At 45.3% G+C, this 26,705-nt stretch overlaps 1 protein-coding gene and 1 long non-coding RNA gene across 3 annotated transcripts in view; one reads left to right on the forward strand and one right to left on the reverse strand.

Annotated features, from left to right (window-relative positions):
• Positions 1 to 26,705, reverse strand: part of LOC137571010 (uncharacterized) — a 221,325-nt gene that overhangs the window by 164,764 nt on the left and 29,856 nt on the right. The gene's annotated exons all lie outside the window — the stretch shown is intronic.
• LOC137571009 (potassium channel subfamily K member 2) overlaps positions 7,677 to 26,705 on the forward strand; it is a 214,511-nt gene continuing 195,482 nt past the window's right edge. The window contains exon 1 of one of the 2 annotated variants that reach the window (XM_068279704.1): positions 7,677 to 7,864. Coding sequence is in view for 1 of the 2 variants with exons in the window: in XM_068279702.1 (XP_068135803.1) it covers position 19,857 (1 nt within the window). In the remaining variant the exon portion in view is untranslated. Of the gene's footprint in view, positions 7,865 to 19,663; positions 19,858 to 26,705 lie in introns of those variants that run through there. The other variant, XM_068279702.1, reaches the window with a different exon arrangement.

A 26,705-nucleotide genomic window follows, 5' to 3' on the forward strand; every position in this document is an offset into this window, starting at 1 on the left:
ACATTTGTGGGGAACAGTGTCGAAGCAAAGTCCAAGTATATCACAACTACAGGATTCCCAATATCCACATTAGCGTTCACTACCTCATAAAAGCTGAGCATGTTAAGTCAAACAGGACCTGTCTTTAGTAAACCCATGCTGATGCTGAGAAATAAGATTATTTTCTACTATGAAGTCATGTATAGTATCTCTCAGTAACCCCTCAAATAGTTTACATTTCCCTGTTTCTAATTAGGACTGCTGGAATGTGTATTTATGGCCACCTGTCACCAGGGGGCAGTGTGAGACAATAACAGAGGACTTCTGCTTTCAGTTTCTATATTTTCTGCTAGTAGAGGGGGATCAAAGCATTCCAAGAATTTACAGCACAACAAGTTCTGCCGACTCAAAAGCAGTGCACTTATCTCAAACAAGAGAACTCTATTGTAGCTGCAAATGCGTTAAGCACAGATCCTTTAGTGTGTGCATGTCCTAAGGAAAAAATGTTAAAATATTTTGTTTTAAAAATGTCCTTCCTTTCTTGATGCACACAACATGGGTGCTCTGATGCAGGTTAAAAAAACAACAAAGTGAAAAATTATACTTTAATGCGGTTAAGTACATAACATCTTCCCGTGAAGCATGGCGATGCAATTTATGACAGTCCCTCCTTTCAAAATGAATTTGTTTTTCTAAGTAGAAGCGGCGGACCCACAGCTGACAAGTAATAAATAACAACCAGCCTTAGATGATGTTCAACAGTGAGTAAACTAATTAAACTGTGTTGCCCAAGACAGATTTATTTCTGGAGAGATTAGCTGCTACATGCGATGCTGCCGGAGCCTGCAGAGTCATAGCCAGGCGGATAGTTTGTGCTGTATTGTTGGTGTTGCACCATCACGCTGGCACTGTGACAGACCACTGTTTGAATAGCAAGGAATAATACGGTTTTACTGGAGAGGATACTTCGCTGGAATCCACAAATGGCATTTCCGATGGTCTGTTGAAAACAAAAACACGGTGTTGGCAGTCGTTGAAATTATGCTCCGGGCAAAATAGGACATATTTTCAGCAACTTATTCAGATGACGGCTGAAATATGTATCAAGTTGACCACAGACACCGGAAAAATCACCCAAATAAATCTGCCTCCCATGATGCATTGCACACGCTGATCAAATGAAATGATGCAGGCTGGAGAACGCTCTGTCTCGGGGTCTTTTTTCTGTCAGCTTGCCCTGACAATCAGTCAGAGAAGGAGGGAGGAGAGGTAGTGAAGGAGAAGCAGTTCAGCTCTATGCAGAGTGCTGTGATTGGCCCAGAGGATAAATACAAATAGTGTACAATAACTTATGTCACCTACATGACATACAAGAGGGAATGGGTGTGGTCAGGAGATGCTACCCAGAGACAGATGAAGGATAAATGTATCCTAGGTACCGCATAGTGGTGGCTATCCCTGCTTTGCTCTCGGGGTTTGGGGGGCCGATGTTCAGAGTAGGTGGGAGGCATGACATCCACCAGGCCCTAGGTTGTCTTATGGATGATCAGGGCCAGATTTCTGGAGAGGCCACAAAGGCCATAATGTTGGGCGTTGAAAAAGCAGAAGGGCGGCAGGACTTGGGAAGAGATATAAGGCCACATGTCAAAATAAGTCATCTCTCCTGCTCCGAAGCCCGCCCTGCTTTGCTGCTTACACACTACACAGCTTGAATTCCAGAGCTCAGTACATCTTCCTTACTTCCTGGTGTGTGATGAGACAGTTCTATCTCCTGATGATTTAGGAACATACAAGCTTCAGTTTAGTGCCAGAGTTGTAGAGAAGAATTTCTGATCCAGTAAGGTTTACATTCACGGGAATATCAGGTCCACTTTACAACTCAAGCTGAGCTAAACAGTACAGCAGTATAGCTGGTTACACTCTGTTAATGATGACTTGAGCCATTCCTTCTTCTCTCCCTCTTGACTCTTAATTCTTAACCACTTTAGCCGACAGGATGTAGCGCCTATGTCCAAATATGCATGCTGGACGTAGGAGCTACGTCCATAAAAAAACGGAACAGCCGGGGTTCGCAGGGCCACAACCGCCTGGGTGCGCAGGCCGCCCCTTAGCCCAGAGATTAATGAATGGGAAAGCAGTTTACATTCATTGATCCAAGTACCTTAGAACGATCGCTGGCTTCTATGGAGAAGCTGTGATTGTTTTGTTACACATCCCCTCTTCACTTCCTGTAAGTAGGCTTACAGGAAGAAAAAAAAATTGACTGTAGCCATCTTGTGGCCAAATAGTAAAACTACATCTACATACATTTTTTTAAAAAAATGAAAAGACATTTTTACATGTAAAATTAACTGTTTACCTCCCACACACCCAAAAATACTGAAATAAATTTTTTAATTAGAAAAAAATTACAATAATAAAAAAAAACAAATATTTTTTAAAATACACAGTTGTAGCGCTCTGCTTAAAATTAGTTTTAGAGTAAGGCTGCAAAGTACAAGGGGTTAACACTCCCGTCCCCTTCGAAAAACAACAAAAACAGTGACAATGAATACTTGCGCCAAAACTGCAGTAAATAACTGAAGTATTTAATAGTAGTTCAAATTATTAAAAACACACAATAAAACAGTATTCCTGTTTACTGGTTACTGATAAAAAGCAAAGTCAGCACTTGCATGTGATCACAGCAACATTCATTCCTCACACATTCAAAGCGCTTCCTCTCTAGCTCCCATGCAATATCAATAAAACCTGTATACTTTCTCCCTCTCTACTTTTTTGCAACCCTCCTATTGGCAGGATTGAAGGATAGTTTTTAGTATTCCTCTTCTGTCAAAGAAACATCAAATGTTGCTCTCATATAGATTCAAGACAGTTCACTTAGTCCAGGAGGGGGGAGAGGGGTTCCGGACTTGTTATCACCATTAACACTCCACTCTTACCACCAACAGTGAGTAGTGGGCTTCCTATGTCTGCACTCCGTTCGTGCAATGTAACGGTAAGTGATGCGCCCCGGCCGAAGGCTCACTTCCTTACACAGTCCTCACAATCCTCGCTGGTTTCCGCGTAGCTGGCCCGAACTTTAGATCGGCATGACACTCCGGCGTACTCTTCCGGGTGTCCTGGTGACGTCACCTTCCTGCTACCAATCAGCTGACATGTTTCGGTGGGCCCGCCCACCTTCCTCAGAGATACTGTTTTATTGTGAGTTTTGGCACACAAAAAAAACAAATAGTTACCTAAGGGTGTAAAAATTTTTTAATATGCATGTCAAGAGGTTATAATACTAATATTTTTTAAATTATATTGTGATGGACGCAAAACTGAAAAAATGCACCTTTATTTCCAAATAAAATATTGGTGCCATACAATGTGATAGGGACACAATTTAAATAATGTAATAACTGGGACAATGGGCAAATAAAATACGTTGGTTTTAATTATGGTAGCATGTATTATTTTAAAGCTATAATGGCTGAAAACTGACAAATAATGATTTTTTTCCATTTTTCTCTTAACATTCCAGTTAAAATGCATTTAGAATAAAATATTTCTTAGCAAAATGTACCACCCAAAGAAAGCTTGATTGGTGGCGGAAAAAAAACAAGATATAGATTATTTCATTGTGATAATTAGTGATAAAGTAATTGGTGAATGAATGGGAGGTGATAGGGTTTTTGTTCCCCTAGAGAAATCTATGGCAGCCCTTTCTAAGATCATTTTAAAGGTAGCAGTACTGCAGCAATTGTACCGTGTTAGCCATCAGTAAAAAAAAAAAAAATCAGTAAAAGAATCAGTAAATGCATGAAGTCTGAAGAATGCTTAGCAATAATCAGATTTTTCACACATGCATTTTGGTGCCTTCTCGTTATTGGCAATTTATAACAAATATTGACTGCAACTAATTTTTTTTTTAATAAATATTGATTGCACCTGGAAGATGGCGCCTTAATTGGCAGCCACGGCCACAGGACTCTTGCTTTTTCTTGTTTTTCTTCCCTTTTTCCTACCAGTTCACCTAGTCCTCCCCCCCCCCCCCCCCCTGAAGATGTGCAGTGCGGTCCGGTGTAGCCTGGGACACTGGTGCAGGTTGTGAGGAGTTCGGGACCTGGAGTTGCCCTGGTCCGTTGTCTGTACAGGTACAGGCCTTGTGGAGTCCATTGCGGCTACCCAGGAGACCAGGGCTCCACTGAGGTAGGACACTGCGCTGATTGGGAAATCTTTGGCTTCGCTGGATGCCGGCTCCATCCATCCATTGGCTGCTGCTGTTCCACCGCAGCAGGGACACCTCTGGTTCAGCCCCTCTATAATGCCAACCTCTACACTGGAAGTAAAAGCTGCCGCAGCCTGATGCTTCTGTGACAGCCAGATTATCTTGACCAGCTCTGCTGAATGCTGCCCGGGAGTCGAGACCCACCACAGAAATTAACACTATTGTACCTTTTGAACTGGAACACCTTGGCCAGCACTGCCAGATGTCAGCAACCGGGATCCTCAGCAGCGTCAGACATCACCGCCGGTTTCTTTCATGAAGAGCTGGGTCATCACTGCTGAACCTTGGCCTCCCTCTGTCCCTCTCCCCCCATGTCTCCTTAGGGATGACAGATGATGCAAAGTGCGACTGGTGCTGCCATAGTATGGCAGTGTTGGCTCTTGACTTTCGGACATTACCCCCCCATCCTTCCAGAACCTGTATGAGCCAAAACCAATTCCGGCTACAACTCCCCGTTTGTACTTGGAAAAATAAATTATTCTGATTCTTTTTCGGTGCACAACACTCAGCACAGTATGTACAGTATATGTACTGTGCAGAGTACTGTACTCTTCACAGTACATATACATACTGTGCTGAGTGTTGTGCACTGAGTACTTCTGCAAGTGGTCTCTCTGTATGTGCTTGTATTGGGGTAAATTCACTAAACTGCAGTAAGCAGCACAATGTGCGTAAAGTACAATACACGCAATGCATTATGCTTTACTCATCATGCGTAATGACTTTGATTACCAGAGGCGCCAGCAGAATAAAAACAATAATTAAAAGTTTTAAAATATGCTGGGGAGGCTTACCTCTGAAAGCAAACTAGACTACTTGTCTGACATAAATAAACACTTTATTAGTACCCCAATAGATGTAACGCGTTTCGCAGGGCCAAGCCCGCTTCATCAGGCAATAAAACAGGGGACAAACAGTAGCTCCCAGGTAGCACGTATAGCAGCTCTGTTGTTGTTAACAGAGGCGCTATACGTGCTACCTGAGAGCTAGCTACCTGAGAGCTACTGTTTGTCCCGTTTTATTGCTCACAAACTCCCCCCTTAGGACTTTAAAAAAAAAGAGAAATAGTGACAAAAAAACAAGATATAGATCATTTGGGTGTGATAATTAGTGATAAAGTTATTGGCGAATGAATGGGAGGAACATAATATGTAGAAATTACTGTGGTTTTTAAACAGAAATAACCTGTGGTAGGGTAAGAGCTTAAACCCCACCCATACGTTTTTGGGATGTGGAAAGAAACCAGAGGGCCAGGAATAAACCCATGCAAAAATTAGGAGAACATACAAACTCCATGCAAATGGTATCCTGACCCTGATTTACACTAGGAACTCAGCACTATATATGCGGCTGGACCAAATACAGGCAACAGTTATTATATTATTCTGTATATGGTGGCAACAGAGCGTCAGCAAGATCACCCACAGGTGTGTTTATGCTAAGCAGAATTATATTACACAACAGAAAATTCTCAGAGGTGAATTCAGATATTCATTCTTGGATACCTTGCTCCAAAAAAAGGCCTACGAAAACAAGATTTGTAGCCATGCAGGAGGAGAGAGGTCACTCAGCATTCATGGCAGGATGTCTGGAATGGCCGCATAGGCCCAGGCTTTGGGCAGCTGCACATGGAAGAGGCGTGGCTACATATGGAATATGAAGGTTGCAAACAAGGTGCAACGAATGGAAATAGGAATCTGCTGTCCAAGGGATCTGAATATAACCCAAGGGGGTTACTGTACATAAATATTACAGATGGTAGGGGAGCCAGAAGAATGTTGGCCTAGGGGTGGACTGGTGTGATTCTTGGTGGTCTTGATTGCCCCCAAGTATCTAGATAAGAGAGACCAGGAGCCCAATGGTGCAGTATCGTTTATAAAGATGGAATATGCAATAACGTAAGTATAGTACTCACAAGGATGGGTTGCAAAGATCTGCCACCACCATTCAGACTTACGGGAGAATAACCGTTCCCCCTCGGTATTCCAGGTCCGCTTGGCCGGCTCTGGTCAGTCGCTCTCCATGGGTTTATTGAAAACACTAATGTTTGCAATATACGACCCCGAAGGGCAAGACTAGTCTAAAAACTGTGTTGGAGGCACCTGAGGAAGCAGTCCAGCAACCATGAAACGCGTTGTCCTATGTGCATGAATAAATACATATACTTACCTCTGTGGTTTGTCCTTGAGGAGGTAAGATCCATGTACTCCTGGGTAAATATACCTGTTTTTGGACTAGGGGTGGGAAAAGTATAAATCCGGCAGTGTCAGCAACAGGCTATTATAGGCTACTGGATTTCCGCCTAGCCAGTGCCACATGAAAGACAATGCTGCTGTATTCCGATAACAACAGATATCCCTTCCTCAAAGGGCTTGTAGACAAACAAGCACATGCTGAGCGTCTCCCCAGGACGAAGAAAAACATCACTGCCTGGTAATTGGCTCTACCTGTTTTCAAACACAAAAAAACACAAGCCACCTGCTGATCACACAGCCCGTCATAAATGACTTCCATTAATCTGAGATAGCCGAGGAGCGGCAGATGGAAGCAAGAATGCACAAGTGCGGCTCCTATTCCCGTACAATGGAAATATCTCGCTCATGCTATAAGTGGGAGGCAGCTGCTGGCTGCTCCGTAATAAGCATGTGGGGGGATTAATCTGCACAGCTGTACTCAATACTTATTTATATGGGTTCTATAAACATCGCCCTCTGACCGTGCGCCAAGCGGCCTCACGCGTTGGACGATAATGACGACTGCCGTGACCTCTCCGTTAAGTTCAGCGTCCTGCGGGAACTCGATCATTTCACATTACAGCTCAGCACCGTTTACCTGCACCGCGGCTGGCGGCAGAACCCCGTACACACCGCAGAAAAACGTACAGCGGGGTGCTGCCTTATTATAGCTTCTCTGTGGGCCTCATTTACCAAAGTTAAAGGGGAACTGAAGAGAGAGGTATATGGAGGCTGCCATGTTTATTTCCTTTTAAGCAATCCCAGTTGCCTGGCAGCCCTGCAGATCCTCTGCCTCTAACACTATTAGCCATAGCCCCTGAACAAGCATGCAGCAGATCAGGTGTTTCAGACTTTAAAGTCAGATCTGACAAGACTAGCTGCATGCTTGTTTCTGGTGTTATTCAGATACTACTGCAGAGAAATAGACCAGCAGGGCTGCCAGGCAACTGGTATTGATTAAAAGTAAATAAATATGGTAGCCTCTGTATACCTCTTACTTCAGTTCCCCTTTAAAAAGGAACTTTACTGAAAGAAAGTAGTAAGAGAGGGAAAAAAAGTATACCAAGCAAGAAAATACTCAGAATAATTTTGATAGTACTTTTTCACAGACGCGTAGCTAGGGGGGGTCAGAGGGGTACATTTGCCCCCGGGCGGGAGGAGAGCAAGGGCGCAGAATCCTAAGTGCAGAGCTGGCAACAGACTGAGCAGAGTGACTGTAATAACAAGTCTCCGCACACTCGCACAGTCATTCTCCTCCAGACTCTGCACTTTCTCTCTCCTCGTGAGCGGCTGAGCGCCCCCTCCCCTCTCCAGGGGCGGGGCTGGCTGAGCAGAGGAGACCGGGTAATTCAAGGGAGTGAGCTCTGTGGATGGACAGGTAGATATGCGGGAGGGGGGAGTGTGGGGTGGGATGTATCTATGTACATAGCTGCACGCAGCATGTATAGGGGTTCTGCTCTGTCCTGTCAGTGTGCATCTCTCTCTCCCTCAGCTGCCAGGCCAGCTCTCTACACTAACACGCTGATGTTATGCTTTCCCCTTGTCCTGGGTCAGTCCCTTGGCTCTAGCTGAGCTCCAAACAGCATTCCTGACAAACGGCATATACTGTCCCCCTAGGCAGCCCCCCTTGCCTAGCAGCAGTAAATATCCACTTTCCCTGACAGTCTCCCCCTCCTGCACAGCCCTCCCCCTTCTTCTGCAGCCTCAGTGACCAGATCTAGGGTCACTAAACACTAGAGTAAGTATAGACAGGTAATCATTGTTCTAAGCAACTCTTTTATTGGCATATACAGTCATGTAATGCATGTGTACTAATGCATAGTGCCAACATGTTAACCATTTAAGGTGTCCATATGTCAGACTATGTATAGGCTGATCGACCAAGAGACAGATCTCTCTCTGATCGGAGAGAGATCTGTTGCCTGCCCATACACCACAGGCTGATTCTCGATCGATTTCAGCATGAAATCGGTACTGTGACGCTGCAGTCGCCGCCCCTGGTGCGGTTCCCCAATGTAAAATGTTCCCCTGCAGTGCAGTATACTTTACCTGCTAGCTCTGGGCTCCATCCACATACACACGTCCCTCGTTTATACGTGGTGGCATGCGTAACATCACACACGCGCCCACGTTATGCTGGCAACCACATGGGGCGCGTGTGTGCTGACGGAGCCAGTGATGGACAGGTAAAGTATACTGCGCTGGGGGTGAGCATTTTACATTAGTGGTAACAGTGCATGGGGGTTCTGTCACATTTTTCGCTCAGCCCAATATTGCATGCCGTTACCACGGCACACCCGTTCGAGAAAGTCAGCCATACATCTTGCAACATGTCCGCCCAATACATGCAACCAATTTAAAATTGGTTGCATCGTCGATCGAGCATGTTCATGGGATCCAATTATAATAATCAAATCGGATGGTGGAGCCACCAAGTCACCTTATGTATGGACACCTTTATATTATTATTATCATCACTAGCAGACCTAAGCCTGTTTAAAAAACGGGCTCTAGGTCTGTTTTTTTGCCACGCGTGCTCGGCTCCCTGGCCCCGTCCTCCTGTCTCTGTGAGGCTGGGTCCGTGCTGTGCACATCCGCAGTAGCAAAAAGCACGGACCCAGCTACACAGGGACAGCGTGACGAAGGGACACAGGGGTTTTATTATAGATTGTGTATTGTTTATGTAATGCTTACATTTTCTGCAGCACTTTATAGAATACATAGTCACATCACTGACTGTCCACAGAGATGCTCACACTCTAATCTTACCATAGTCACAGTGTAATGTCCTACCAGATTATTATGTATTCACAGTATATAGCACTGACCTCTTCTGCAGCACATTACTGAGTACGTAGTCATGTCACTGACTGTCCTCAGAGGAGCTCACAATCTAATCCCTACCATAGTTATAGTGTCATATCCCATCATTTTATTTTTATGTCTTTATATAGCACTACTGCAGCACTTTACAGAGTACATAGTCATGTCACTGACTGTCCTCAGAGGAGCTCACAATCTAATCCTACCATAGTCATAGTGTAATGTCCTACAGTGTTACTATTATGTATTTATATAGCACTGGCATCTTCTGCAGCACTTTACAGAGTACATAGTCCTGTCACTCACTGTCCTCAGAGGAGCTCACAATCTAATCCTGTCATTGTCATAGTATAGTGTCCTACAGTATTATTATTATTTAGTATTTATATAGCACCAACATCTTCTGCAGCGCTGTACAGAGTATATACTCTTGTCACTAACTATCCCTCAGAGGAGCTCACATTCTAATCCCTACCAGAGTCCTATGTCTATGTATGTATCGTGTAGTGTATGTATTGTAGTCTAGGGCCAATTTTAGAGGGATGCCAATTAACTTATCTGTATTTGGGATGTGGGAGGAAACCGGAGTGACCGGAGGAAACCCACACAGGCATGGGGAGAACATACAAACTCCTTGCAGATGTCGACCTGGCTAAGATTTGAACCAGGGATCCAGAGCTACAAGGCAAGAGCGCTAACCACTACACCACCGTGCTGTATTACTATTATGTATTTATATAGCACTGGCATCTTCTGCAGCACTTTACAGAGTACATAGATGTGTTACTCTACCTACCTAAAGGGGAGGGGGGCTCTCTTGCTACCTAAAGGTGGCCTCTCTGGTTACCTACAGGGTGGGCTCCCTGGCTACACACATGGTGGCCTCCATGTCCACGCCCAGTGGCGTAGCAATAGGGGTTGCAGAGGTAGCGACTGCATCAGGGCCCTTGGGTCAGAGGGGCCCTCCCTCAAGCACAATATTAGCTCTCTATTGGCCCTATGCTGGTAATAATCACTTCTATAGATGCTTTAAATAGTAGTAATCATTAAACTGTTTCCCATCCCCTACTTGCACCTCTGACACTGTGGAAATCCTTGGCAGGTTTTGGTGCGCCGTATCAATTGTTATGTATAGAGTGCTTGGGGGGCCCGATGTAAAACTTGCACCGGGGCCCATAGCTCCTTAGATACGCCACTGACCACACACCCATTTTCTCCGGGAAGGGGGCGCAAAAACTGTCTTTGTCCCCGGGCGTTCAAAACCCTAGCTACGCCTCTGCTTTTTCACTTGCTTACCTACACAATCCGCTCATGGTGTTCAATAATCTGTTTGCAATTGGCCAATCAAAATTGGATCTGTGTATGCACCCTTAAAGAGACTCTGTAACATTAAAAAACGCCCCTGGGGGGTACTCATCTCTGGTGGGGGAAGCCTCCGGATCCTAATGAGGCTTCCCACGCCGTCCTCTGTCCCACGGGGGTCTCGCTGCAGCCCTCCGAACAGCCGGCGACTGTGCCGACTGTGACTTCAATATTTACCTTTGCTGGCTCCAGCGGGGGCGCTGTGGCTGCTGTCGGCTCCGAACTACACGGAAATACCCGATCTCAGTCGGGTCCGCTCTACTGCGCAGGCGCCGGGAGACTTGCGCCTGCGCAGTAGAGCGGACCCGACGGCGATCGGGTATTTCCGCCTACTTCGGAGCCGACAGCCGTCAGAGCGCCTGCGCAGGAGCCGGGAAGGTAAATATTTACGTTGCCGCTGTACGGAGGGCTGCAGCGAGACCCCTGAGGGACGGAGGACGGCGTGGGAAGCCTCATTAGGATCCGGAGGCTTCCCCCACCCGAGGTGAGTACCCCCCAGGGGACGTTTTCACGTTACAGTTCCTCTTTAAGCCTGGTATACACTTCCTCTGGTACATCGCTTTACCCCCTCCATGTATTATGAGGGAATACCTACACAATCTGCTCATAGTATTAAAAAATCTGTGGACCCCTCATACTACATGAAGGTGATAAGATTGGTCAGTGATTGGCCAATCATAATTGAAAGTGTGTACCAGACTTTAGTCGATATATCAGTTGAATGTTCAATTTGTAGTGCTGCGCTTATCCCTTCACTAAGGTCACAATCCTATATTAAAAGTACCAAATCTCAATATAGTGGATCGCTCCACTTCCAGATTACCAATCTGCACAAAATCCACTTCACTTTATAGTAGTGCGATCACTTCCTCCAAAGAACACAATGCCATCCCTAGGCTGTGCTGCAAGAAAACACCTTAAAAGATAAAGAAAACAAATATAGTGCAACCTGTTTTTACTTCTATTATATCACCCTGAAGTGACAGCCATTCATTTGCGTACAGGATGTGACAATACAGAAAAGGGGCCCACCACCTGCGGGTCTCAGGCGCTCCCCCCCCCTTTATGTCCCTGCTCACCAAATTCACGCTTAATCCAGCGTTCAAATACTGCCACCAGAGCACTTCCACATGGACTTTATCTAAAAGCAAACTTAGAAGAGCGGACCATGTGTAAAACCTATTTTTAATACTTAGATTAAGAAAGCAAGTAATGCCCGTACATGATTAAAAACAAACATAGCATTGTATATCACCATCCATCTGGTCAGGCAGGATTTTAGCGTCTCGCGTCTCCTCTAGCCTCCAGACCGCCTCATAGACTCAGCTTCCGTATGCTGTAGCTCCGCCCTACCGGTTTCGTCACAGCATGTGACTCATCAGGGGCTACTGACAGCTTGTTTGCCGAGTCCTTAAATCCACCTCCCCCCTTCATTATAATATTACGTAGTGCCTGGGTGTTACCCATTGCCCGAATTTCCGTGAGGCTGGCTGCCCGTTACTTGCCAATACTCAAACATTATGTCAAAGCGCAAACCTAACTAATACATTACCTTCCCGGGATCAAACTTATACCTCCAGTTCCAAGCGAAGATTCCCCTCTCCTCACCCACGGATATAATTCCCTTAATTTCAACCCGTCCTGTCTCCCATACTCCATCTCCGGACGCATGCGTACCCTGTCATCCACACCGTCGATCGATATGGGCGCATGCGCATATCCAGGGGCCTCATATGTTTGCTTCCGCTTGCGTTCCATCTACTCCACTCCCGCCCCACTCTCTATCCATCCCACGCCTGTCAACCCTTCCTTATTTGCGTTCCATCTACCGGCCATTTTAAGCAACACCCAGGACTACACTACCCCCTGCAGACAAATGTCTGCTATGGCCCGTACATAAAATCCTGAAACCTTTCAGATTACGATGGTTCACATTTATATACTTATTCCCTCCCCTAGCCACTCTGACTTACATCAAATCTAACCTATATATAACACAACCAATTCCTATATTTTACCACTAATTATTAACACTATACGTGTTAATCCCTGCACTGATCCCTACTTCCATATCCTCCACCATAAGAAAACATCCTATTTTTTTACCACCAAGATTGTCTCACTATTACTGTACCTGGTATATAGATGACCTGTTAATTTTCTGGTCAGGAGATCGTGGCTCCTTTGAAGATTTCATTAAGGAAATTAATGGTATAGCCCCCAATATAAAACTCACTGTTGAATGCAGTTCAAGAAAAATACAATTTTTGGACTTGGAAATTGGTAAAAACACACCAGGTGTGGTCACGAAGTGCCATTTCAAAGAGACGGATAGAAATGGGTATATCCCTGTGGGTAGTTGTCATCACCCATCCTGGATTAAGGCCATACCTAAGGGCCAATTAATGAGAGTGAGACGGAATTGTACCAAAGTAGAGGATTTTTATAAACAAGCAGATGTGATTAAATATAGGTTCTTGGAAAAAGGATACCGGGAGGATATGTTAAATCAGGCCATACGTGATGTGGGTGAGGCTGACAGAAAGGCATTACTGCAGCCAAGAACCAACTTGGCCAACAAAGGGGAGTTTAATCTGGCCTTTATTTCAGACTTTTCGATGGAATATAGAAAGGTGGAAAAAATCTTTAAGAATAATTGGAATATATTGATGAGTGACTCCAAGTTAACTAAACTTCTACCACCCATTCCCAAATTTATATACAGGAGAGCAACAAATTTAAAGGACCAGTTGGTCCCAAGCTGTGTGGACCCCCCTGTGAGGAGGAAATTACAGGGTTGGCAAAAAAATTTATTCTTCCCGTGCAGGGACTGCAGGGGATGTGAAGGAGGCTTGGCTCAAAAGACTACCACCTTTAAATCCTATCAAAATCAGATGGAGTATAAAATAGACAGTTTTATTACATGCACAAGTAACCATGTTGTCTACCTGATTTGGTGTCAGTGTGGTCTCCAGTATGTGGGGAGGACTACGCGTCCACTTAAACAAAGAATTGGAGAACATATATATAAAATAAGCAAAGGCCATGAAAATCATAGTGTTTCCTCACATTTTAAGGAAAAACACCAATCAAATCCCAAGTTTATGAGGTACTGTGGAATAGAAAAATTGGATCCACATTGGAGAGGATGTCACAGACTAAGAGAAATTAGTAAGATTGAAACAAAATGGATATATAAGTTACAAACTATGAAACCTGGTGGATAGAATATAGAACTTGATATCAACTGTTTCTTGACTAATGATTAAAAAGTATATACAGTAGAGGGTATTGGGATATCTGCTTTTTGAACTGGTGGAAGAGCACTATACAAATAGAGTAATAACTAAAAAGTATATACAGTAGTGGGTATTGGGATATTTGTTGAACAGGTGGAAGAGCACTGTACAAATAAATCAATTGGTTTCGGAAAATAATAGCCTACGTAACATGTGGGCCATATATGTATAAGGAATGGGGGTAGGTCACGTGGAATATTGATAAGGGGATTAGAATTTGGGGGGGGGGGGGGGTCACTGATTGGGCACTTAATATAAAATATAAAATGATATGTGATATAGTATGAGTGTTATATAGTGTACACAAAGGGATATACCATGAACACAATGGATATGTGAATGAGTGATAAGATATACATCAAAATGTAATAACACGCGTTGATTTTTCTAAGTTGTTGGTTCTTTGTTTGAGTTGTAATGTTACCATAAATCACAGGAGTATAGGAGTATATATGTTTATGCACAAGGTATGTAATATGGAATATATCGGATACATGTATTTAAACTCATAGTAGTCACAAAGTAAGAGAGGGGTATTATGCACTTAGGCATGTGGATTTATATATAAAGGTTTTTTACTGGTCATAATAATATATACCAGGTACAGTAATAGTGAGACAATCTTGGTGGTAAAAAAATAGGATGTTTTCTTATGGTGGAGGATATGGAAGTAGGGATCAGTGCAGGGATTAACACGTATAGTGTTAATAATTAGTGGTAAAATATAGGAATTGGTTGTGTTATATATAGGTTAGATTTGATGTAAGTCAGAGTGGCTAGGGGAGGGGATAAGTATATAAATGTGAACCATCGTAATCTGAAAGGTTTCAGGATTTTATGTACGGGCCATAGCAGACATTTGTCTGCAGGGGGTAGTGTAGTCCTGGGTGTTGCTTAAAATGGCCGGTAGATGGAACGCAAATAAGGAAGGGTTGACAGGCGTGGGATGGATAGAGAGTGGGGCGGGAGTGGAGTAGATGGAACGCAAGCGGAAGCAAACATATGAGGCCCCTGGATATGCGCATGCGCCCATATCGATCGACGGTGTGGATGACAGGGTACGCATGCGTCCGGAGATGGAGTATGGGAGACAGGACGGGTTGAAATTAAGGGAATTATATCCGTGGGTGAGGAGAGGGGAATCTTCGCTTGGAACTGGAGGTATAAGTTTGATCCCGGGAAGGTAATGTATTAGTTAGGTTTGCGCTTTGACATAATGTTTGAGTATTGGCAAGTAACGGGCAGCCAGCCTCACGGAAATCCGGGCAATGGGTAACACCCAGGCACTACGTAATATTATAATGAAGGGGGGAGGTGGATTTAAGGACTCGGCAAACAAGCTGTCAGTAGCCCCTGATGAGTCACATGCTGTGACGAAACCGGTAGGGCGGAGCTATAGCATACGGAAGCTGAGTCTATGAGGCGGTCTGGAGGCTAGAGGAGACGCGAGACGCTAAAATCCTGCCTGACCAGATGGATAGTCGATATATCATCACTTATAGCGAGGCAGTAGATTTAAAGGACCACTGTCGCCAAAAAATTGTAAAATGTTAGATACATGTAAAACACATACAAATAAGAAGAATGTGTCTTCCAGAGTAAAATGAGACACAAATTACTTTTCTCCTACGTTGTTGTCACCTACAGTAGCAAGTAGAAAAGTAGAGTAGTAGAAATCTGACAAAAATGACAGGTTTTCGACTAGTTCATCTCCTCATGGGAGATTTTCAGTGGTTTCTTTATTTTCAAAAGCACTTAGTGAATGGCGGTTGCTCTGTCCAAATGTACATAGTGTGCAAGCAGGTAGGGGGCGGCCTACATCTTTGCATAGATCCTTTTCAGTGAGCCGGGGCATAACAATCACCCCTGCAGTGGATGCAACTGTGATGGGCCCCGGGGGGAGACGCCTGGGCGGGGGCCACAACTCTGGGGCCTGCACAGGGCTATTTTTGCAGGCAGGGTGCAATGTGGGAGGGGGGAGCAGCGGGCACACACAGCCGTGGGGAGGAGGGCCCTACTTCCACCTCCCTCACCTTGGGCCCTTAGTGCTCACCCCTCCAAAATTAGAGCCGGGCAGGGAGACTCACCTCACTTCTGCGTTCCATGTGCTGGATCTTCACGTGCGCTAGTCTTCCTGATTAGCGGAAGTAAAGAGTGAGCGGCGGAGACAGAGAAGACCATGTGCAAGAAGATCCAGCGCATGGAACACGGAAGTAAGGTGAGACTCCCTGCCTGGCTCTAATTATGGAGGGGGGGGGACACTGAAGCGCATGAGGTGAGGGGGGGGGGGGAATCTGCCCCCCTCCCCGCCGCAGTGTGTTACTGCTGCTCCCCCTCCAGGCTACCTATACTGGGGGCACCTATAGCTGGTTACCTATACTGGGGGCACCTATACCTGGCTACCTATACTGGGGGCACCTATAGCTGGTTGCCTATACTGGGGGCATCTATACCAGGCTACCTATACTGGGGGCATCTATAGCTGGTTGCCTATACTGGGGGCACCTATACCAGGCTACCTGTACTGGGGGCACCTATACCGGGCTACCTATACTGGGGGCACCTATACCTGGTTACTGTAACAAATATAGCAGCAGCTGCGGTGAACAGCACCGCCGCCGCAGCTGCCTCCGTGTCTCTGCCCGTTCCCTCCGGCATCTGGGTCGCCGAGGACGGATGTAACCTGGGGGGCGACAGCTGCGGCGAACAGCACCGCCGCCGCAGCTGCTCCCGTGCTCCTGCCCGAGGATGGGGCTTTCTTTTGCCCATAAGGTCGCTGTCTCGCGCGTGCGGGCGCACAGACAGGACCTTTATGCTAGGAGGAGAGGCGTCAGCTGACCTGCTGGTCGGCTGACGTCAGAGGAGACTCATGGCGCCCCGGATTGGCTGATTGCGGGGGGCGTGCCTGTGGGGTCTCCTCTGCTTCTTAAGCCTTCGGGCTTCAGACCTTCCTCGTCTGCTGTCGTGAATACTTTAGTGTTAAGCTCAACACACACCATACAATCTTGGTTGTACAGATTTACCAAATCTATGTAGTATAAGGGCCAACAGATTGAAAATAACCTGAATGATTGATTGGATAAGCTCTTATACTACATGAAAGTGGTAAGATTAAACAACCAAGATTGTATGGTGTGTGTTGAGCCTTAGCGCTTAGACCTTAGTCTAGATCCCAGGTGTTGAAACCAAGGACTTCACACCTAGACTAGGATATTGCTATATTGTTATTGATTATCTGTGTATGATTCTGGCTATACTCTGACCTTGCATCTGCTCAGTGATTCTGTACTTCTGCCTATCTGACTTGTTGCTGAACCTCTGACTGTTTACCCGTTATCCTTTTGCCTCACGAATCTGTACCGATACTCACCTCTCTGTTGCCGAACTTAGCCTGTCGGACCACTCTGTCCTCGCCAGTGGGCCTAGCTTCTGGTGAGGGATTCTAGTATAGAATCACCTGCTCCTCAGGTGATCATTAGTTGCAGTACTCTTTGTAACTCCTGCTCCTCAGGAATTCACTAGCCTGCAGTACAGTCTTAATCACCTGCTCCTCAGGTGATCATTAGTTACAGTATTGTTTGTATCACCTGCTCCTCAGGTGTCCTCTAGGCTGCAGTACCATCTTAATCACCTGTTCCTCAGGTGATCACTAGGCTGCAGTACAGTCTGACTCACCCGCTCCTCGGGAGATTCTATCTCTTCAGTATCAGTATCTCCAGCTTGCTGAGGCTTGTACGCTATTATACAGTCAGTGTACTGATTGTACTTCACCAGCCCCTCTGGTTAGGTCTCGCCAAACTATTACATTACGGTTGCACCAAGCAGTACACTCTTAGCACCCTTTTGGCTATACTAGCATTATTGGTGATTCTGCAGATCACCATATAATCAGACATCTGAGTTGCTACACCCAACCATTACAGTTACCTATACTGGGGGCACCTATACCTGGCTACCTACACTGGGGGCACCTATACCTGGCTTCCTATACAGGGGGCACCTATAACTGGCCACCTATACTAGAGGCACCTACACTTGGCTACTCTTTACTAGAGGCACCTACACTTGGCTACCAATACTGGAGCACCTATACTTGGCTACCTATACCTAACTACCTATACTGAGGGCAACTATACCTGCCTACCTATACTGGGGGCAACTATAACTGGCTACCTTTACTAAGGGCACCTATACCTGGCTACCTATACTGGGGGCATCTATAGCTGGCTACCTATACTGGGGGCATCTATAGCTGGCTACCTATACTGGGGACATCTATAGCTGGTTACCTATACTGGGGGCATCTATAGCTGGTTACCTATACTGGGGGCATCTATAGCTGGTTACCTATACTGGGGTACCTATACCCAGCTACCTATACTGGGGGCATCTATAGCTGGCTACCTATACTGGGGGCATCTATAGCTGGCTACCTATACTGGGGGCATCTATAGCTGGTTACCTATACTGGGGTACCTATAGCTGGTTACCTATACTGGGGGCATCTATAGCTGGTTGCCTATACTGGGGGCATCTATAGCTGGTTACCTATACTGGGGGCATCTATAGCTGGTTGCCTATACTGGGGCACCTATACCCGGCTACCTATACTGGGGGCATCTATAGCTGGTTACCTATACTGGGGGCACCTATACCTAACTACCTATACTGGGGCACCTATAACTGGCTACTTATTTTGGTTCACCTTTACCTGGCTTCCTATACAGGGGGCACCTATAGCTGGCAACCTATAATGGAGGCACCTATACCAAGGCTGCCTATACTGGGGGCAGCTATACCAGGCTACCTATACTGGAAGTATGTTTTGTTGTTTGTTTGTTTTTATATCCTGTCTGGCCTGTCTTTCCAATTTCTGTTTTGAGGGGGGAGTAGGGGGGCACCCAGAGTTTTGCAGGGGGCCCCAGTGATCTCTATTTACGCCCCTGCCAGGGAGTGCTTTTGTAAAGAATAAATTAAATGCTGAGAATCCCCATGAACATGAGATGGACAAGTCAAAAACCTGTCAGTTCTCTCAGCTTTATATACTGTAAGTGACAGCAACATAGGAGAAAAGTAATGTATGGCTCATTTTACTCTGGAAGAAACATACTTCTTATTTGCAGGTTTACATGTTATGATTTTTCCCGATAGTGGTCCTTTAACATGGCCCTTTGATAACGCATGACATAATAATGCTGAGAACGGCGGCAGTGTGCGGCTCCCATCTCTGCGCCTCTATAGACAGCAGACCGCCGCCTCGCTCAGCCTCACAGGGATCTGGGCAGGGGGTGATGGGAGCGGAGGAGACACACAGTCAGGATTCCTCAGTCACTCAGTAGCTGTGTGAACAGGCAGGTGTTTGCTCATTTGTTCTTCTCTCTCAAGCCTGGAGCCACCAGCCTCTGCTTCCTCCCTATTATCCCTCTCTGCTGTCCCTCCTGCATTCTTCTGCCTGCCTGACTGACTGAGAGATTTTTCCATCTCCACACAGCAGTGCTCCTCTCATGCTGGCTCATTGTACTTCTCTCTACAGCTCCTTTTCTATTTTTCTGTTCCAGATTGAGCCCCCCCCCCCTTCCCCTCCATCACTCACCCTCCCAGCCCCCCCTCAACCAGGATCCTAAACCCCCCCACTCTTCCCTCCCCTCCGCAACAGTAGCTGCTCTCTCTGCTGTCACTTTCCACCTCCATCCTCTCTTGGTCAGTCAGCCCTGCCTGTGGTCCAGTTTCTTTGGGGCGGTTTTGGCACTGAGTGGATTCCTTCTACACCCCGTCTGCTGAGCCTATTTATTTATACCCCCTTCCATTCTTGATTGCGATAGTCAGACACCGTCAAACAATGCCTTGCCGCCCAGAGAAGAGTCTGCACAGAGCGTGGAAATAAGAAGTAAGTGGCTTCTATGTCTCTCTTTTTTTTAGCATCACTTTGTGCCTCGCCGGTTCACGGGTTGCCGCGAGACGTGGCGCCCAGGGTCGACCGCTGGAGGGGAGACCGACATCCCCAGCTGCTAGGAACTGCCTAAATAAACGGCCAAGTCTGAGCGATCTGTTAATACTTCGAATTGGCATGAACGGCAGTGGTCAGCTCCATCGATCGACACCGATGGCAACTTAAGCCTGGTACACACTTTCAATTATAATTGGCCAATCACTTACCGATTCTACCACCTCCATGTAGTATGAGGGATTATCTATACAATCTGCTCATAGTATTCAATATCTGTTGACCCTCGTACTACCGGGAGGAGGTCAAATCGGTCAGTGATTGGCCAATCTTAATTGAAAGTGTGTACCAGGTTTTAAGGCGTTGATTAGCGGTATGATGTTTTTTTCAGATTTTTACACTCAAATTGTACATAAAACCACAAAGGAGGTGGAGAAAATCGTGGTGAAAAACAATTCTATGGTCGATTTGGAATACAGAATTTTGTAGATCGGAATGCTGGATTTTATGATCGTAACGGAAGAGAGAAAGTAACCTTATCGACTCATTTAAGAGAACAATCAGTAATCACCTTTTGATTGCTTACAATCCTGTGAATCTGATCAAACGATCGCATCTGAGGAAAATATTGTACTGTTAATGGGCAACTTTTACCTGTCAACTGTTGCCAGCCGATAAAAATCAATCATTGGAAATCGGAAATTGACTAGTTACGGCAATCCTTATTGATCTAATAGACCGTTCCGTATATATTCAACATCATCAAGATGCAATTGCATCTGCACCTGCTGGGACTTGTAGTGCCACAGCAGCTGATGGTCTGCAGGTCGTCTGTCCAAACCATGACCCAAAGATGCCCTTTGATGATACAATCTTGATTGTACAATCTTCCTAAATCTATGCAGCAGAAGGGTTAACCTTGCCTGGATACTTTCAGTAGACTGTCGTACAATGCAAATGTGGTGAAAATGTACAAATAAAGGTGCCCATTGATGGAACAATACTTTCCTCAGATGTGATCATCCAATCAGTTTTTTTTTACAGCCAAATTGTACAGAAAACCATGCAGTATATGCAGAAAAATCAACATGAAACAATTCTATGGTCGATTGGAATGCAGAATTTTGTGGATCGGAATGTTGGATTTCACAACCATATCTGAAGAGAGAACGCGCCCTAAGCGACCCATTTATGGGAATAATCGATAATCACCTTCCATTTACTTAACAATGCTGCCAATCTAATTGAAAGATTGCATCTGAGGAAATTATTGTACCTTAGATTGTATCATTGATGGACACCTTAAAGGGAACCTGAAGAGAGAGGTATATGGAGGCTGCCATGTTTATTTCCTTTAAGCAATACCAGTTGCCTGGCAGCCCTGCTGATCCTCTGCCTCTAATACTATTAGCCATAGGCCCTGAACAAGCATGCTGCAGTCAGATCAGGTGTTTCTGACATTATTGTCAGATCTGACAAGATTAGCTGCATGCTTGTTTCTGGTGTGATTCAGACACTACTGCAGCTAAATAGATCAGCAGGGCTGCCAGGCAACTGGAATTGTTTAAGAGGAAATATATATGGCAGCCATATTTTTCTCAATTCAGGTTCCCTTTAAGGGATAAGTCATAGTTGAGTATTAAGTGAAAAAGGAGATTAAAGGGAAACTAAACTAAGGATATGGATTTTTCCTTTTAAAATAATACCAGTTGCCCGCCTCTCCTGCTGATCCCGTGTCTCTAATACTTTCAGCCGCAGTCCCTCAACAAGCATGCAGATCAGGTGCTCTGGCTGAAGTCAGACTGGATTAGCTGCATGCTTGTTTCAGGTGTGTGATTCAGCCACTATTGCAGCCAAAGAGATCAGCAGGACTGCCAGGCAACTGGTATTGTTTAAAATGAAACATCCATACCCCTCTCAGTTTAGGTTCCCTTTAAATAGGTAAAACAGGTAGAATGCCAAATCCCCTAGAAGATTGATGTTTCATAAGATGAAATTTGCAATTAGCTCATTACATGAATGTGGTATTTATCTGCTGTAGACATATGAATATCTTAGGATATAGATGACTTGTTAACAGGGATAGGTGTATATATGCTTTCTAGTGCCTGGTACTCACCATGCAATTTCGCATTAGATCGACATGTCGAATCGATGATTTATCGATTTGACCAGTCTATCTGGTGGGAAATTGTATGGTGTGTACTAGGCATTAGGGGATGTCACATTTACTCTCTGGCTGTGTCTGGCACACGGTCTATACTGTCCCGAGGATACCAGACACAGTTTGATCTTTTTGAGGAAACAATTTGCATGAAGGATCTGTCTGAAGTGTATTGATTTCCCTTGAAATGATCAATCATGATCGATTGATTTTTTTTTCCAAAGGTAGCATGTTTTGAAAACGAGATCGGTATAGGCTGAATATACTGATGTAATCAGGTGGTGGAGCGATTGTTTTATTACACAGGACAGCGATTTTGATTCATTTCGGTCACATCTGTGCCGAGATCCTTCTGAAATCAGAGGTTGCCGTGGATGCGTTGAGTCATAATCTCCATCAGCATTTCAGCTGGGGTTGTCTCGGTCGTTTGCCAGTTCGGAACGTTAACGGTCTGTGAGTGGCTCACATAAAGCCTGATACACATGCAATTTTAATTGGCCAATCATTGACCGATTTTATCACTTTTGTGTCATATGGGAGCTTACCTTCACAATCTTTTAATAATATTCAAAATCTGTTGACCCTCCTACTACATAACAGTGAAAAAATTGGCCAGTGATTTGCCAATCAAAATTGTATGTATGTGGCAGGCTAACAATTGCAATGTCTTCCAGTCTGTATGATATCTGTGGGAATACTTTGTGTGTGGAATGTTTAAAATCGATCTGTTAAGCCTAGCAAACACTTTCAGTTATGATTGGCCAATTACTGACCAATGTTACCACCTCCCTGTAGTATAATGGTTTAGCTACACAATCTACTTATAGTATTCAATATTTGTTGGCCCTCAAACTACATGGAGGTGGTAAAATTGGTCAGTGATTGGCCAATCATCATTGAAAGTGTGTTTCAGGGTTTGGGTGCATACACACATCCAATTTTGATTTGCCATTGATTGTCTAATTCTACCACCTCCATGTAGTATGAGGGCAAAAAAGATTTTGAATACTATGAACAGATAGTGTATGTAAACTCCCATACTATGAGAAAGTGATAAAATTGGATGTGTGTATGTGATGATGTTAAGCTGGTTACACACGGCAGATATAAATCTGTAAAAAACAAGGAATCAATCTACCGCATTGGTTCATCAGGAAGTTTTGAACAATGAATCGTTCTAACAATGCTGTACATCAGGGCTGTGCAGAGGGTCCTTAAAGGACACCTGAAGCGAAAATAAACTAATGAAATAAACGATTGAATCTATTTTCCTTTTCCTAAAAATGACTTTTTAAGATATTCCACAGTTTTGTTTTATGTTTAATTCTACTTTTAAGTTTTAACTGTTTTAATGTTTTTGCTCAAATACACATTTATTGAAGTATGCCAGAGCTAAAAATCTATGATCTATTGATCCTTTTTATCTCTTTCCTGCTCTCTGAAGCCATTTTCTGCTAGGAAAGTGTTTTATAGTTGGAATTTCTTATCAGTGAGGGTCACACTGTAGCCACTTCCTGTCTGAGTCAGGACTGAGTCAGCCACTTACATACCTGATATTTAACTCTTACAGGCAGAGAAAGAAAAAAGGAACACAGCATAGTTATTAGTGTGCTTGGCATTGTAAATATCCATGTCCATCTCATCATGTCACTTTGGGTATCCTTTAAATGGGTGGTGCTCAAATTTAAAAAAGGGGCCTCGCCTCTCCCCCCAAATGCACAGTAGTACCTACAAGTGGTGGGGGACCTCCCCCCCCAAACCACCTTGCCTTGCCCTGCAATGACATGTGACCTTAACTCCCCCCCCCCCTCTTAAACTGTCCCAAACCATACCCCTGAGCCCCTCCGCTTGACACACATTCAGTCACAGAAGCGCTGGCTGCATTCAATGGTGTGGAGTCAGTCGGACCTGTCACCGGTGGCCGCACAGTCCCCCCTCCTCGTTTCTGGCTAGGGGGTATTGGTTGTCATGTGGGTGCTGAATGGAAATGCTGGGTGCCATGTGGGTTCTGGGTGCAGGTACAGAGTGTCATGTGGGTGCTGGCTATGGGTGGGCATTGGGTGTCACATGGGTTTTAAATGCAGGTACTTTGGGTGCGGGTACTGGTTAAGTGGGTGCTTGGTGCAGATATTGGGTGCCATGTGGAGGCTGTATGCAGGTGTGAGTATTGGGTGCAATGTCAGGCCCAGGTGCAGGTACTTGGTGTCATGTGAGTACTGGGTGCCAACTATGTAGGGAAGGGGTGTGGGTGGAAGTTGGGAGAAGTAGAGATCAGGAGACAGTGTAGGTGTTGCAGGAAGGGGGAAGTAATTGGGGGTGCTGGGGGAGAGGTCACTGTGGTGCTGGGAGAGGGAGAGGTCAGTTTAGGTGCTGAGGGAGGTCATTATGGGTGCTGCTGGGGACAAGAAGGGTGCCATTGGGGGAGGGAGAGGTCACTGTGGGTGCTGGTGGAGGCAGGATCACTGCAGTGCTAATGCTGGGGAGGGAGAGGTCAGTATGAGTCCTAGGTGAAGGGAGAGGTCACTGTGAATGCTGGGGGAGGGGAGAGGTCATTGCTGTCAGGGAGACACCATCTTACCTGCTCCCACACAGCTGCAGAGATGGTTACACTAGGAATCCTATATGCAGAGTTCCTCAACCCGGTCCTCGGGCCCACCAACAGTGCATGTTTTACAGGAAACCACAAATAAGCACAGGCAGAATAATTAGGGCTTGATTCACAAAGTGGTGCTAACCTACTTAGCACGTCTAAAGTCTTTAGACGTGCTAACCAGGGTGCTAAGTAGGTTAGGATTTCTTAATCAAATCGCGCGCTAACTTTGCGTAAAGTTTTATGCACGCTAAGTCCCATAGGCTTTAATGGGCACTTCGCGCAGAGCGGCCTGCGCAGTGTGCGCATAAAGTTTTATGCGCGAAAAGCTCGTTTAGACGTGCTAAGGGGTTTTTCACAGGCGTGCTAACAGTTAGCACCGCTTTGTGAATCAAGCCCATAGTGTTGCAGCAGAGCTGATAAACTACCTCTGTGGCGTCATACAAAATATGCAGTGTTGGCGGGCCTTGAGGACAGGGTTGGGGTACACTGCTTATGGAGCCTCCTTACCCCAGAGTGTCCCAGATGGGGAGGAGCTTCCCATGGGTGGTGGGTGGGTCTTCCCACAGGTGGTGGGCAGAGCTTATCTTGATGGGGGGGGGGCTTATTTTTCATAGCCAAAGGGGCCTTTTAATGGGTATTTCAAAAGCCCCCCCGGGCACACAGACCACCAGCCCCCCTCTGCTGTACATTTGCAAGCTATCGGTTCATGCAAAAGATGAAAAAAGGGCATTTGCAGTCTGTGTACATCCTTCTTTTCACATGCACACAAAAGTTAAGAAATATCAGGCGATCTCTTACACACTTTTGCGAAAATACAAACGATTGTCGGCAGACCATATCGACCACCGGGATGAATTTGAAAGGCTGAGGGAAAAATATCTGTGGTCTTTGGAGGTCCATTGCAAAAATGAACTATTGGCATATCGCTTGTTCATTCTTCGCTTTTCAAAGATTTTTTTTATCTCATGTGTATGCAGATTTAGAAGCGGAGGAAAAGTGAAAAGTGAAACGTAGAGGACATGTACAGTGGGTTGCAAAAGTATTCAGCCCCCTTGAAGGTTTCCACATTTTGTCACATTACTGTCACAACAGTGGCGTAGCTAAGGAGCTGTGGGCCCCGGTACAAGTTTTACATGGGGCTCCCCCCAAGCACTCTATATATAACAATTGATTTGGCGCACCAAAACCTGCCAAAGACAACCACAGAGTCAGAGTTGCAAGAAGGGGATTGGGAACAGTGTTTTAAGGATTACTACTATTCAAAGCATCTATAAAAGTGATTATTACCAGCACAGGACCAACAGAGAGCTAATACTGTGATGAAGGGTGGACCCTTCGGGGCCCCTCTGGCCCGAGGGCCCCGATGCGGTCGCTACCTCTGCACCCCCTATTGCTACGCCCCTGTGTCACAAACATGCATCAATTTTATTGGAATTCCACGTGAAAGACCAATACAAAGTGGTGTAATTGTGAGAAGTGGATTGAAAATCATACATGATTCCAAACATTTTTTACAAATAAATAACTGCAAAGTGGGGTGTGCGTAATTATTCGGCCCCCCCGAGTCAATACTTTGTAGAACCACCTTTTGCTGCAATTACAGCTGCCAGTCTTTTAGGGTATGTCTCTACCAGCTTTGCACATCTAGAGACTGAAATCCTTGCCCATTCTTCTTTGCAAAACAGCTCCAGCTAAGTCAGATTAGATGGACAGCGTTTGTGAACAGCAGTTTTCAGATCTTGCCACAGATTCTCGATTGGATTTAGATCTGGACTTTGACTGGGCCATTCTAACACATAGATATGTTTTGTTTTAAACCATTCCATTGTTGCCCTGGCTTTATGTTTAGGGTCGTTGTCCGGCTGGAAGGTGAACCTCCGCCCCAGCCTCAAATCTTTTGCAGTCTCCAAGAGGTTTTATTCCAAGTTTGCCCTGTATTTGGCTCCATCCATCTTCCCATCAACTCTGACCAGCTTCCCTGTCCCTGCTGAAGAGATGCACCCCCGAGCATGATGCTGCCACCACATTTGACAG

The sequence above is a fragment of the Hyperolius riggenbachi genome, chromosome 4, assembly GCF_040937935.1.
Source record: "Hyperolius riggenbachi isolate aHypRig1 chromosome 4, aHypRig1.pri, whole genome shotgun sequence".
Taxonomy (NCBI): Eukaryota; Metazoa; Chordata; class Amphibia; order Anura; family Hyperoliidae; genus Hyperolius; species Hyperolius riggenbachi.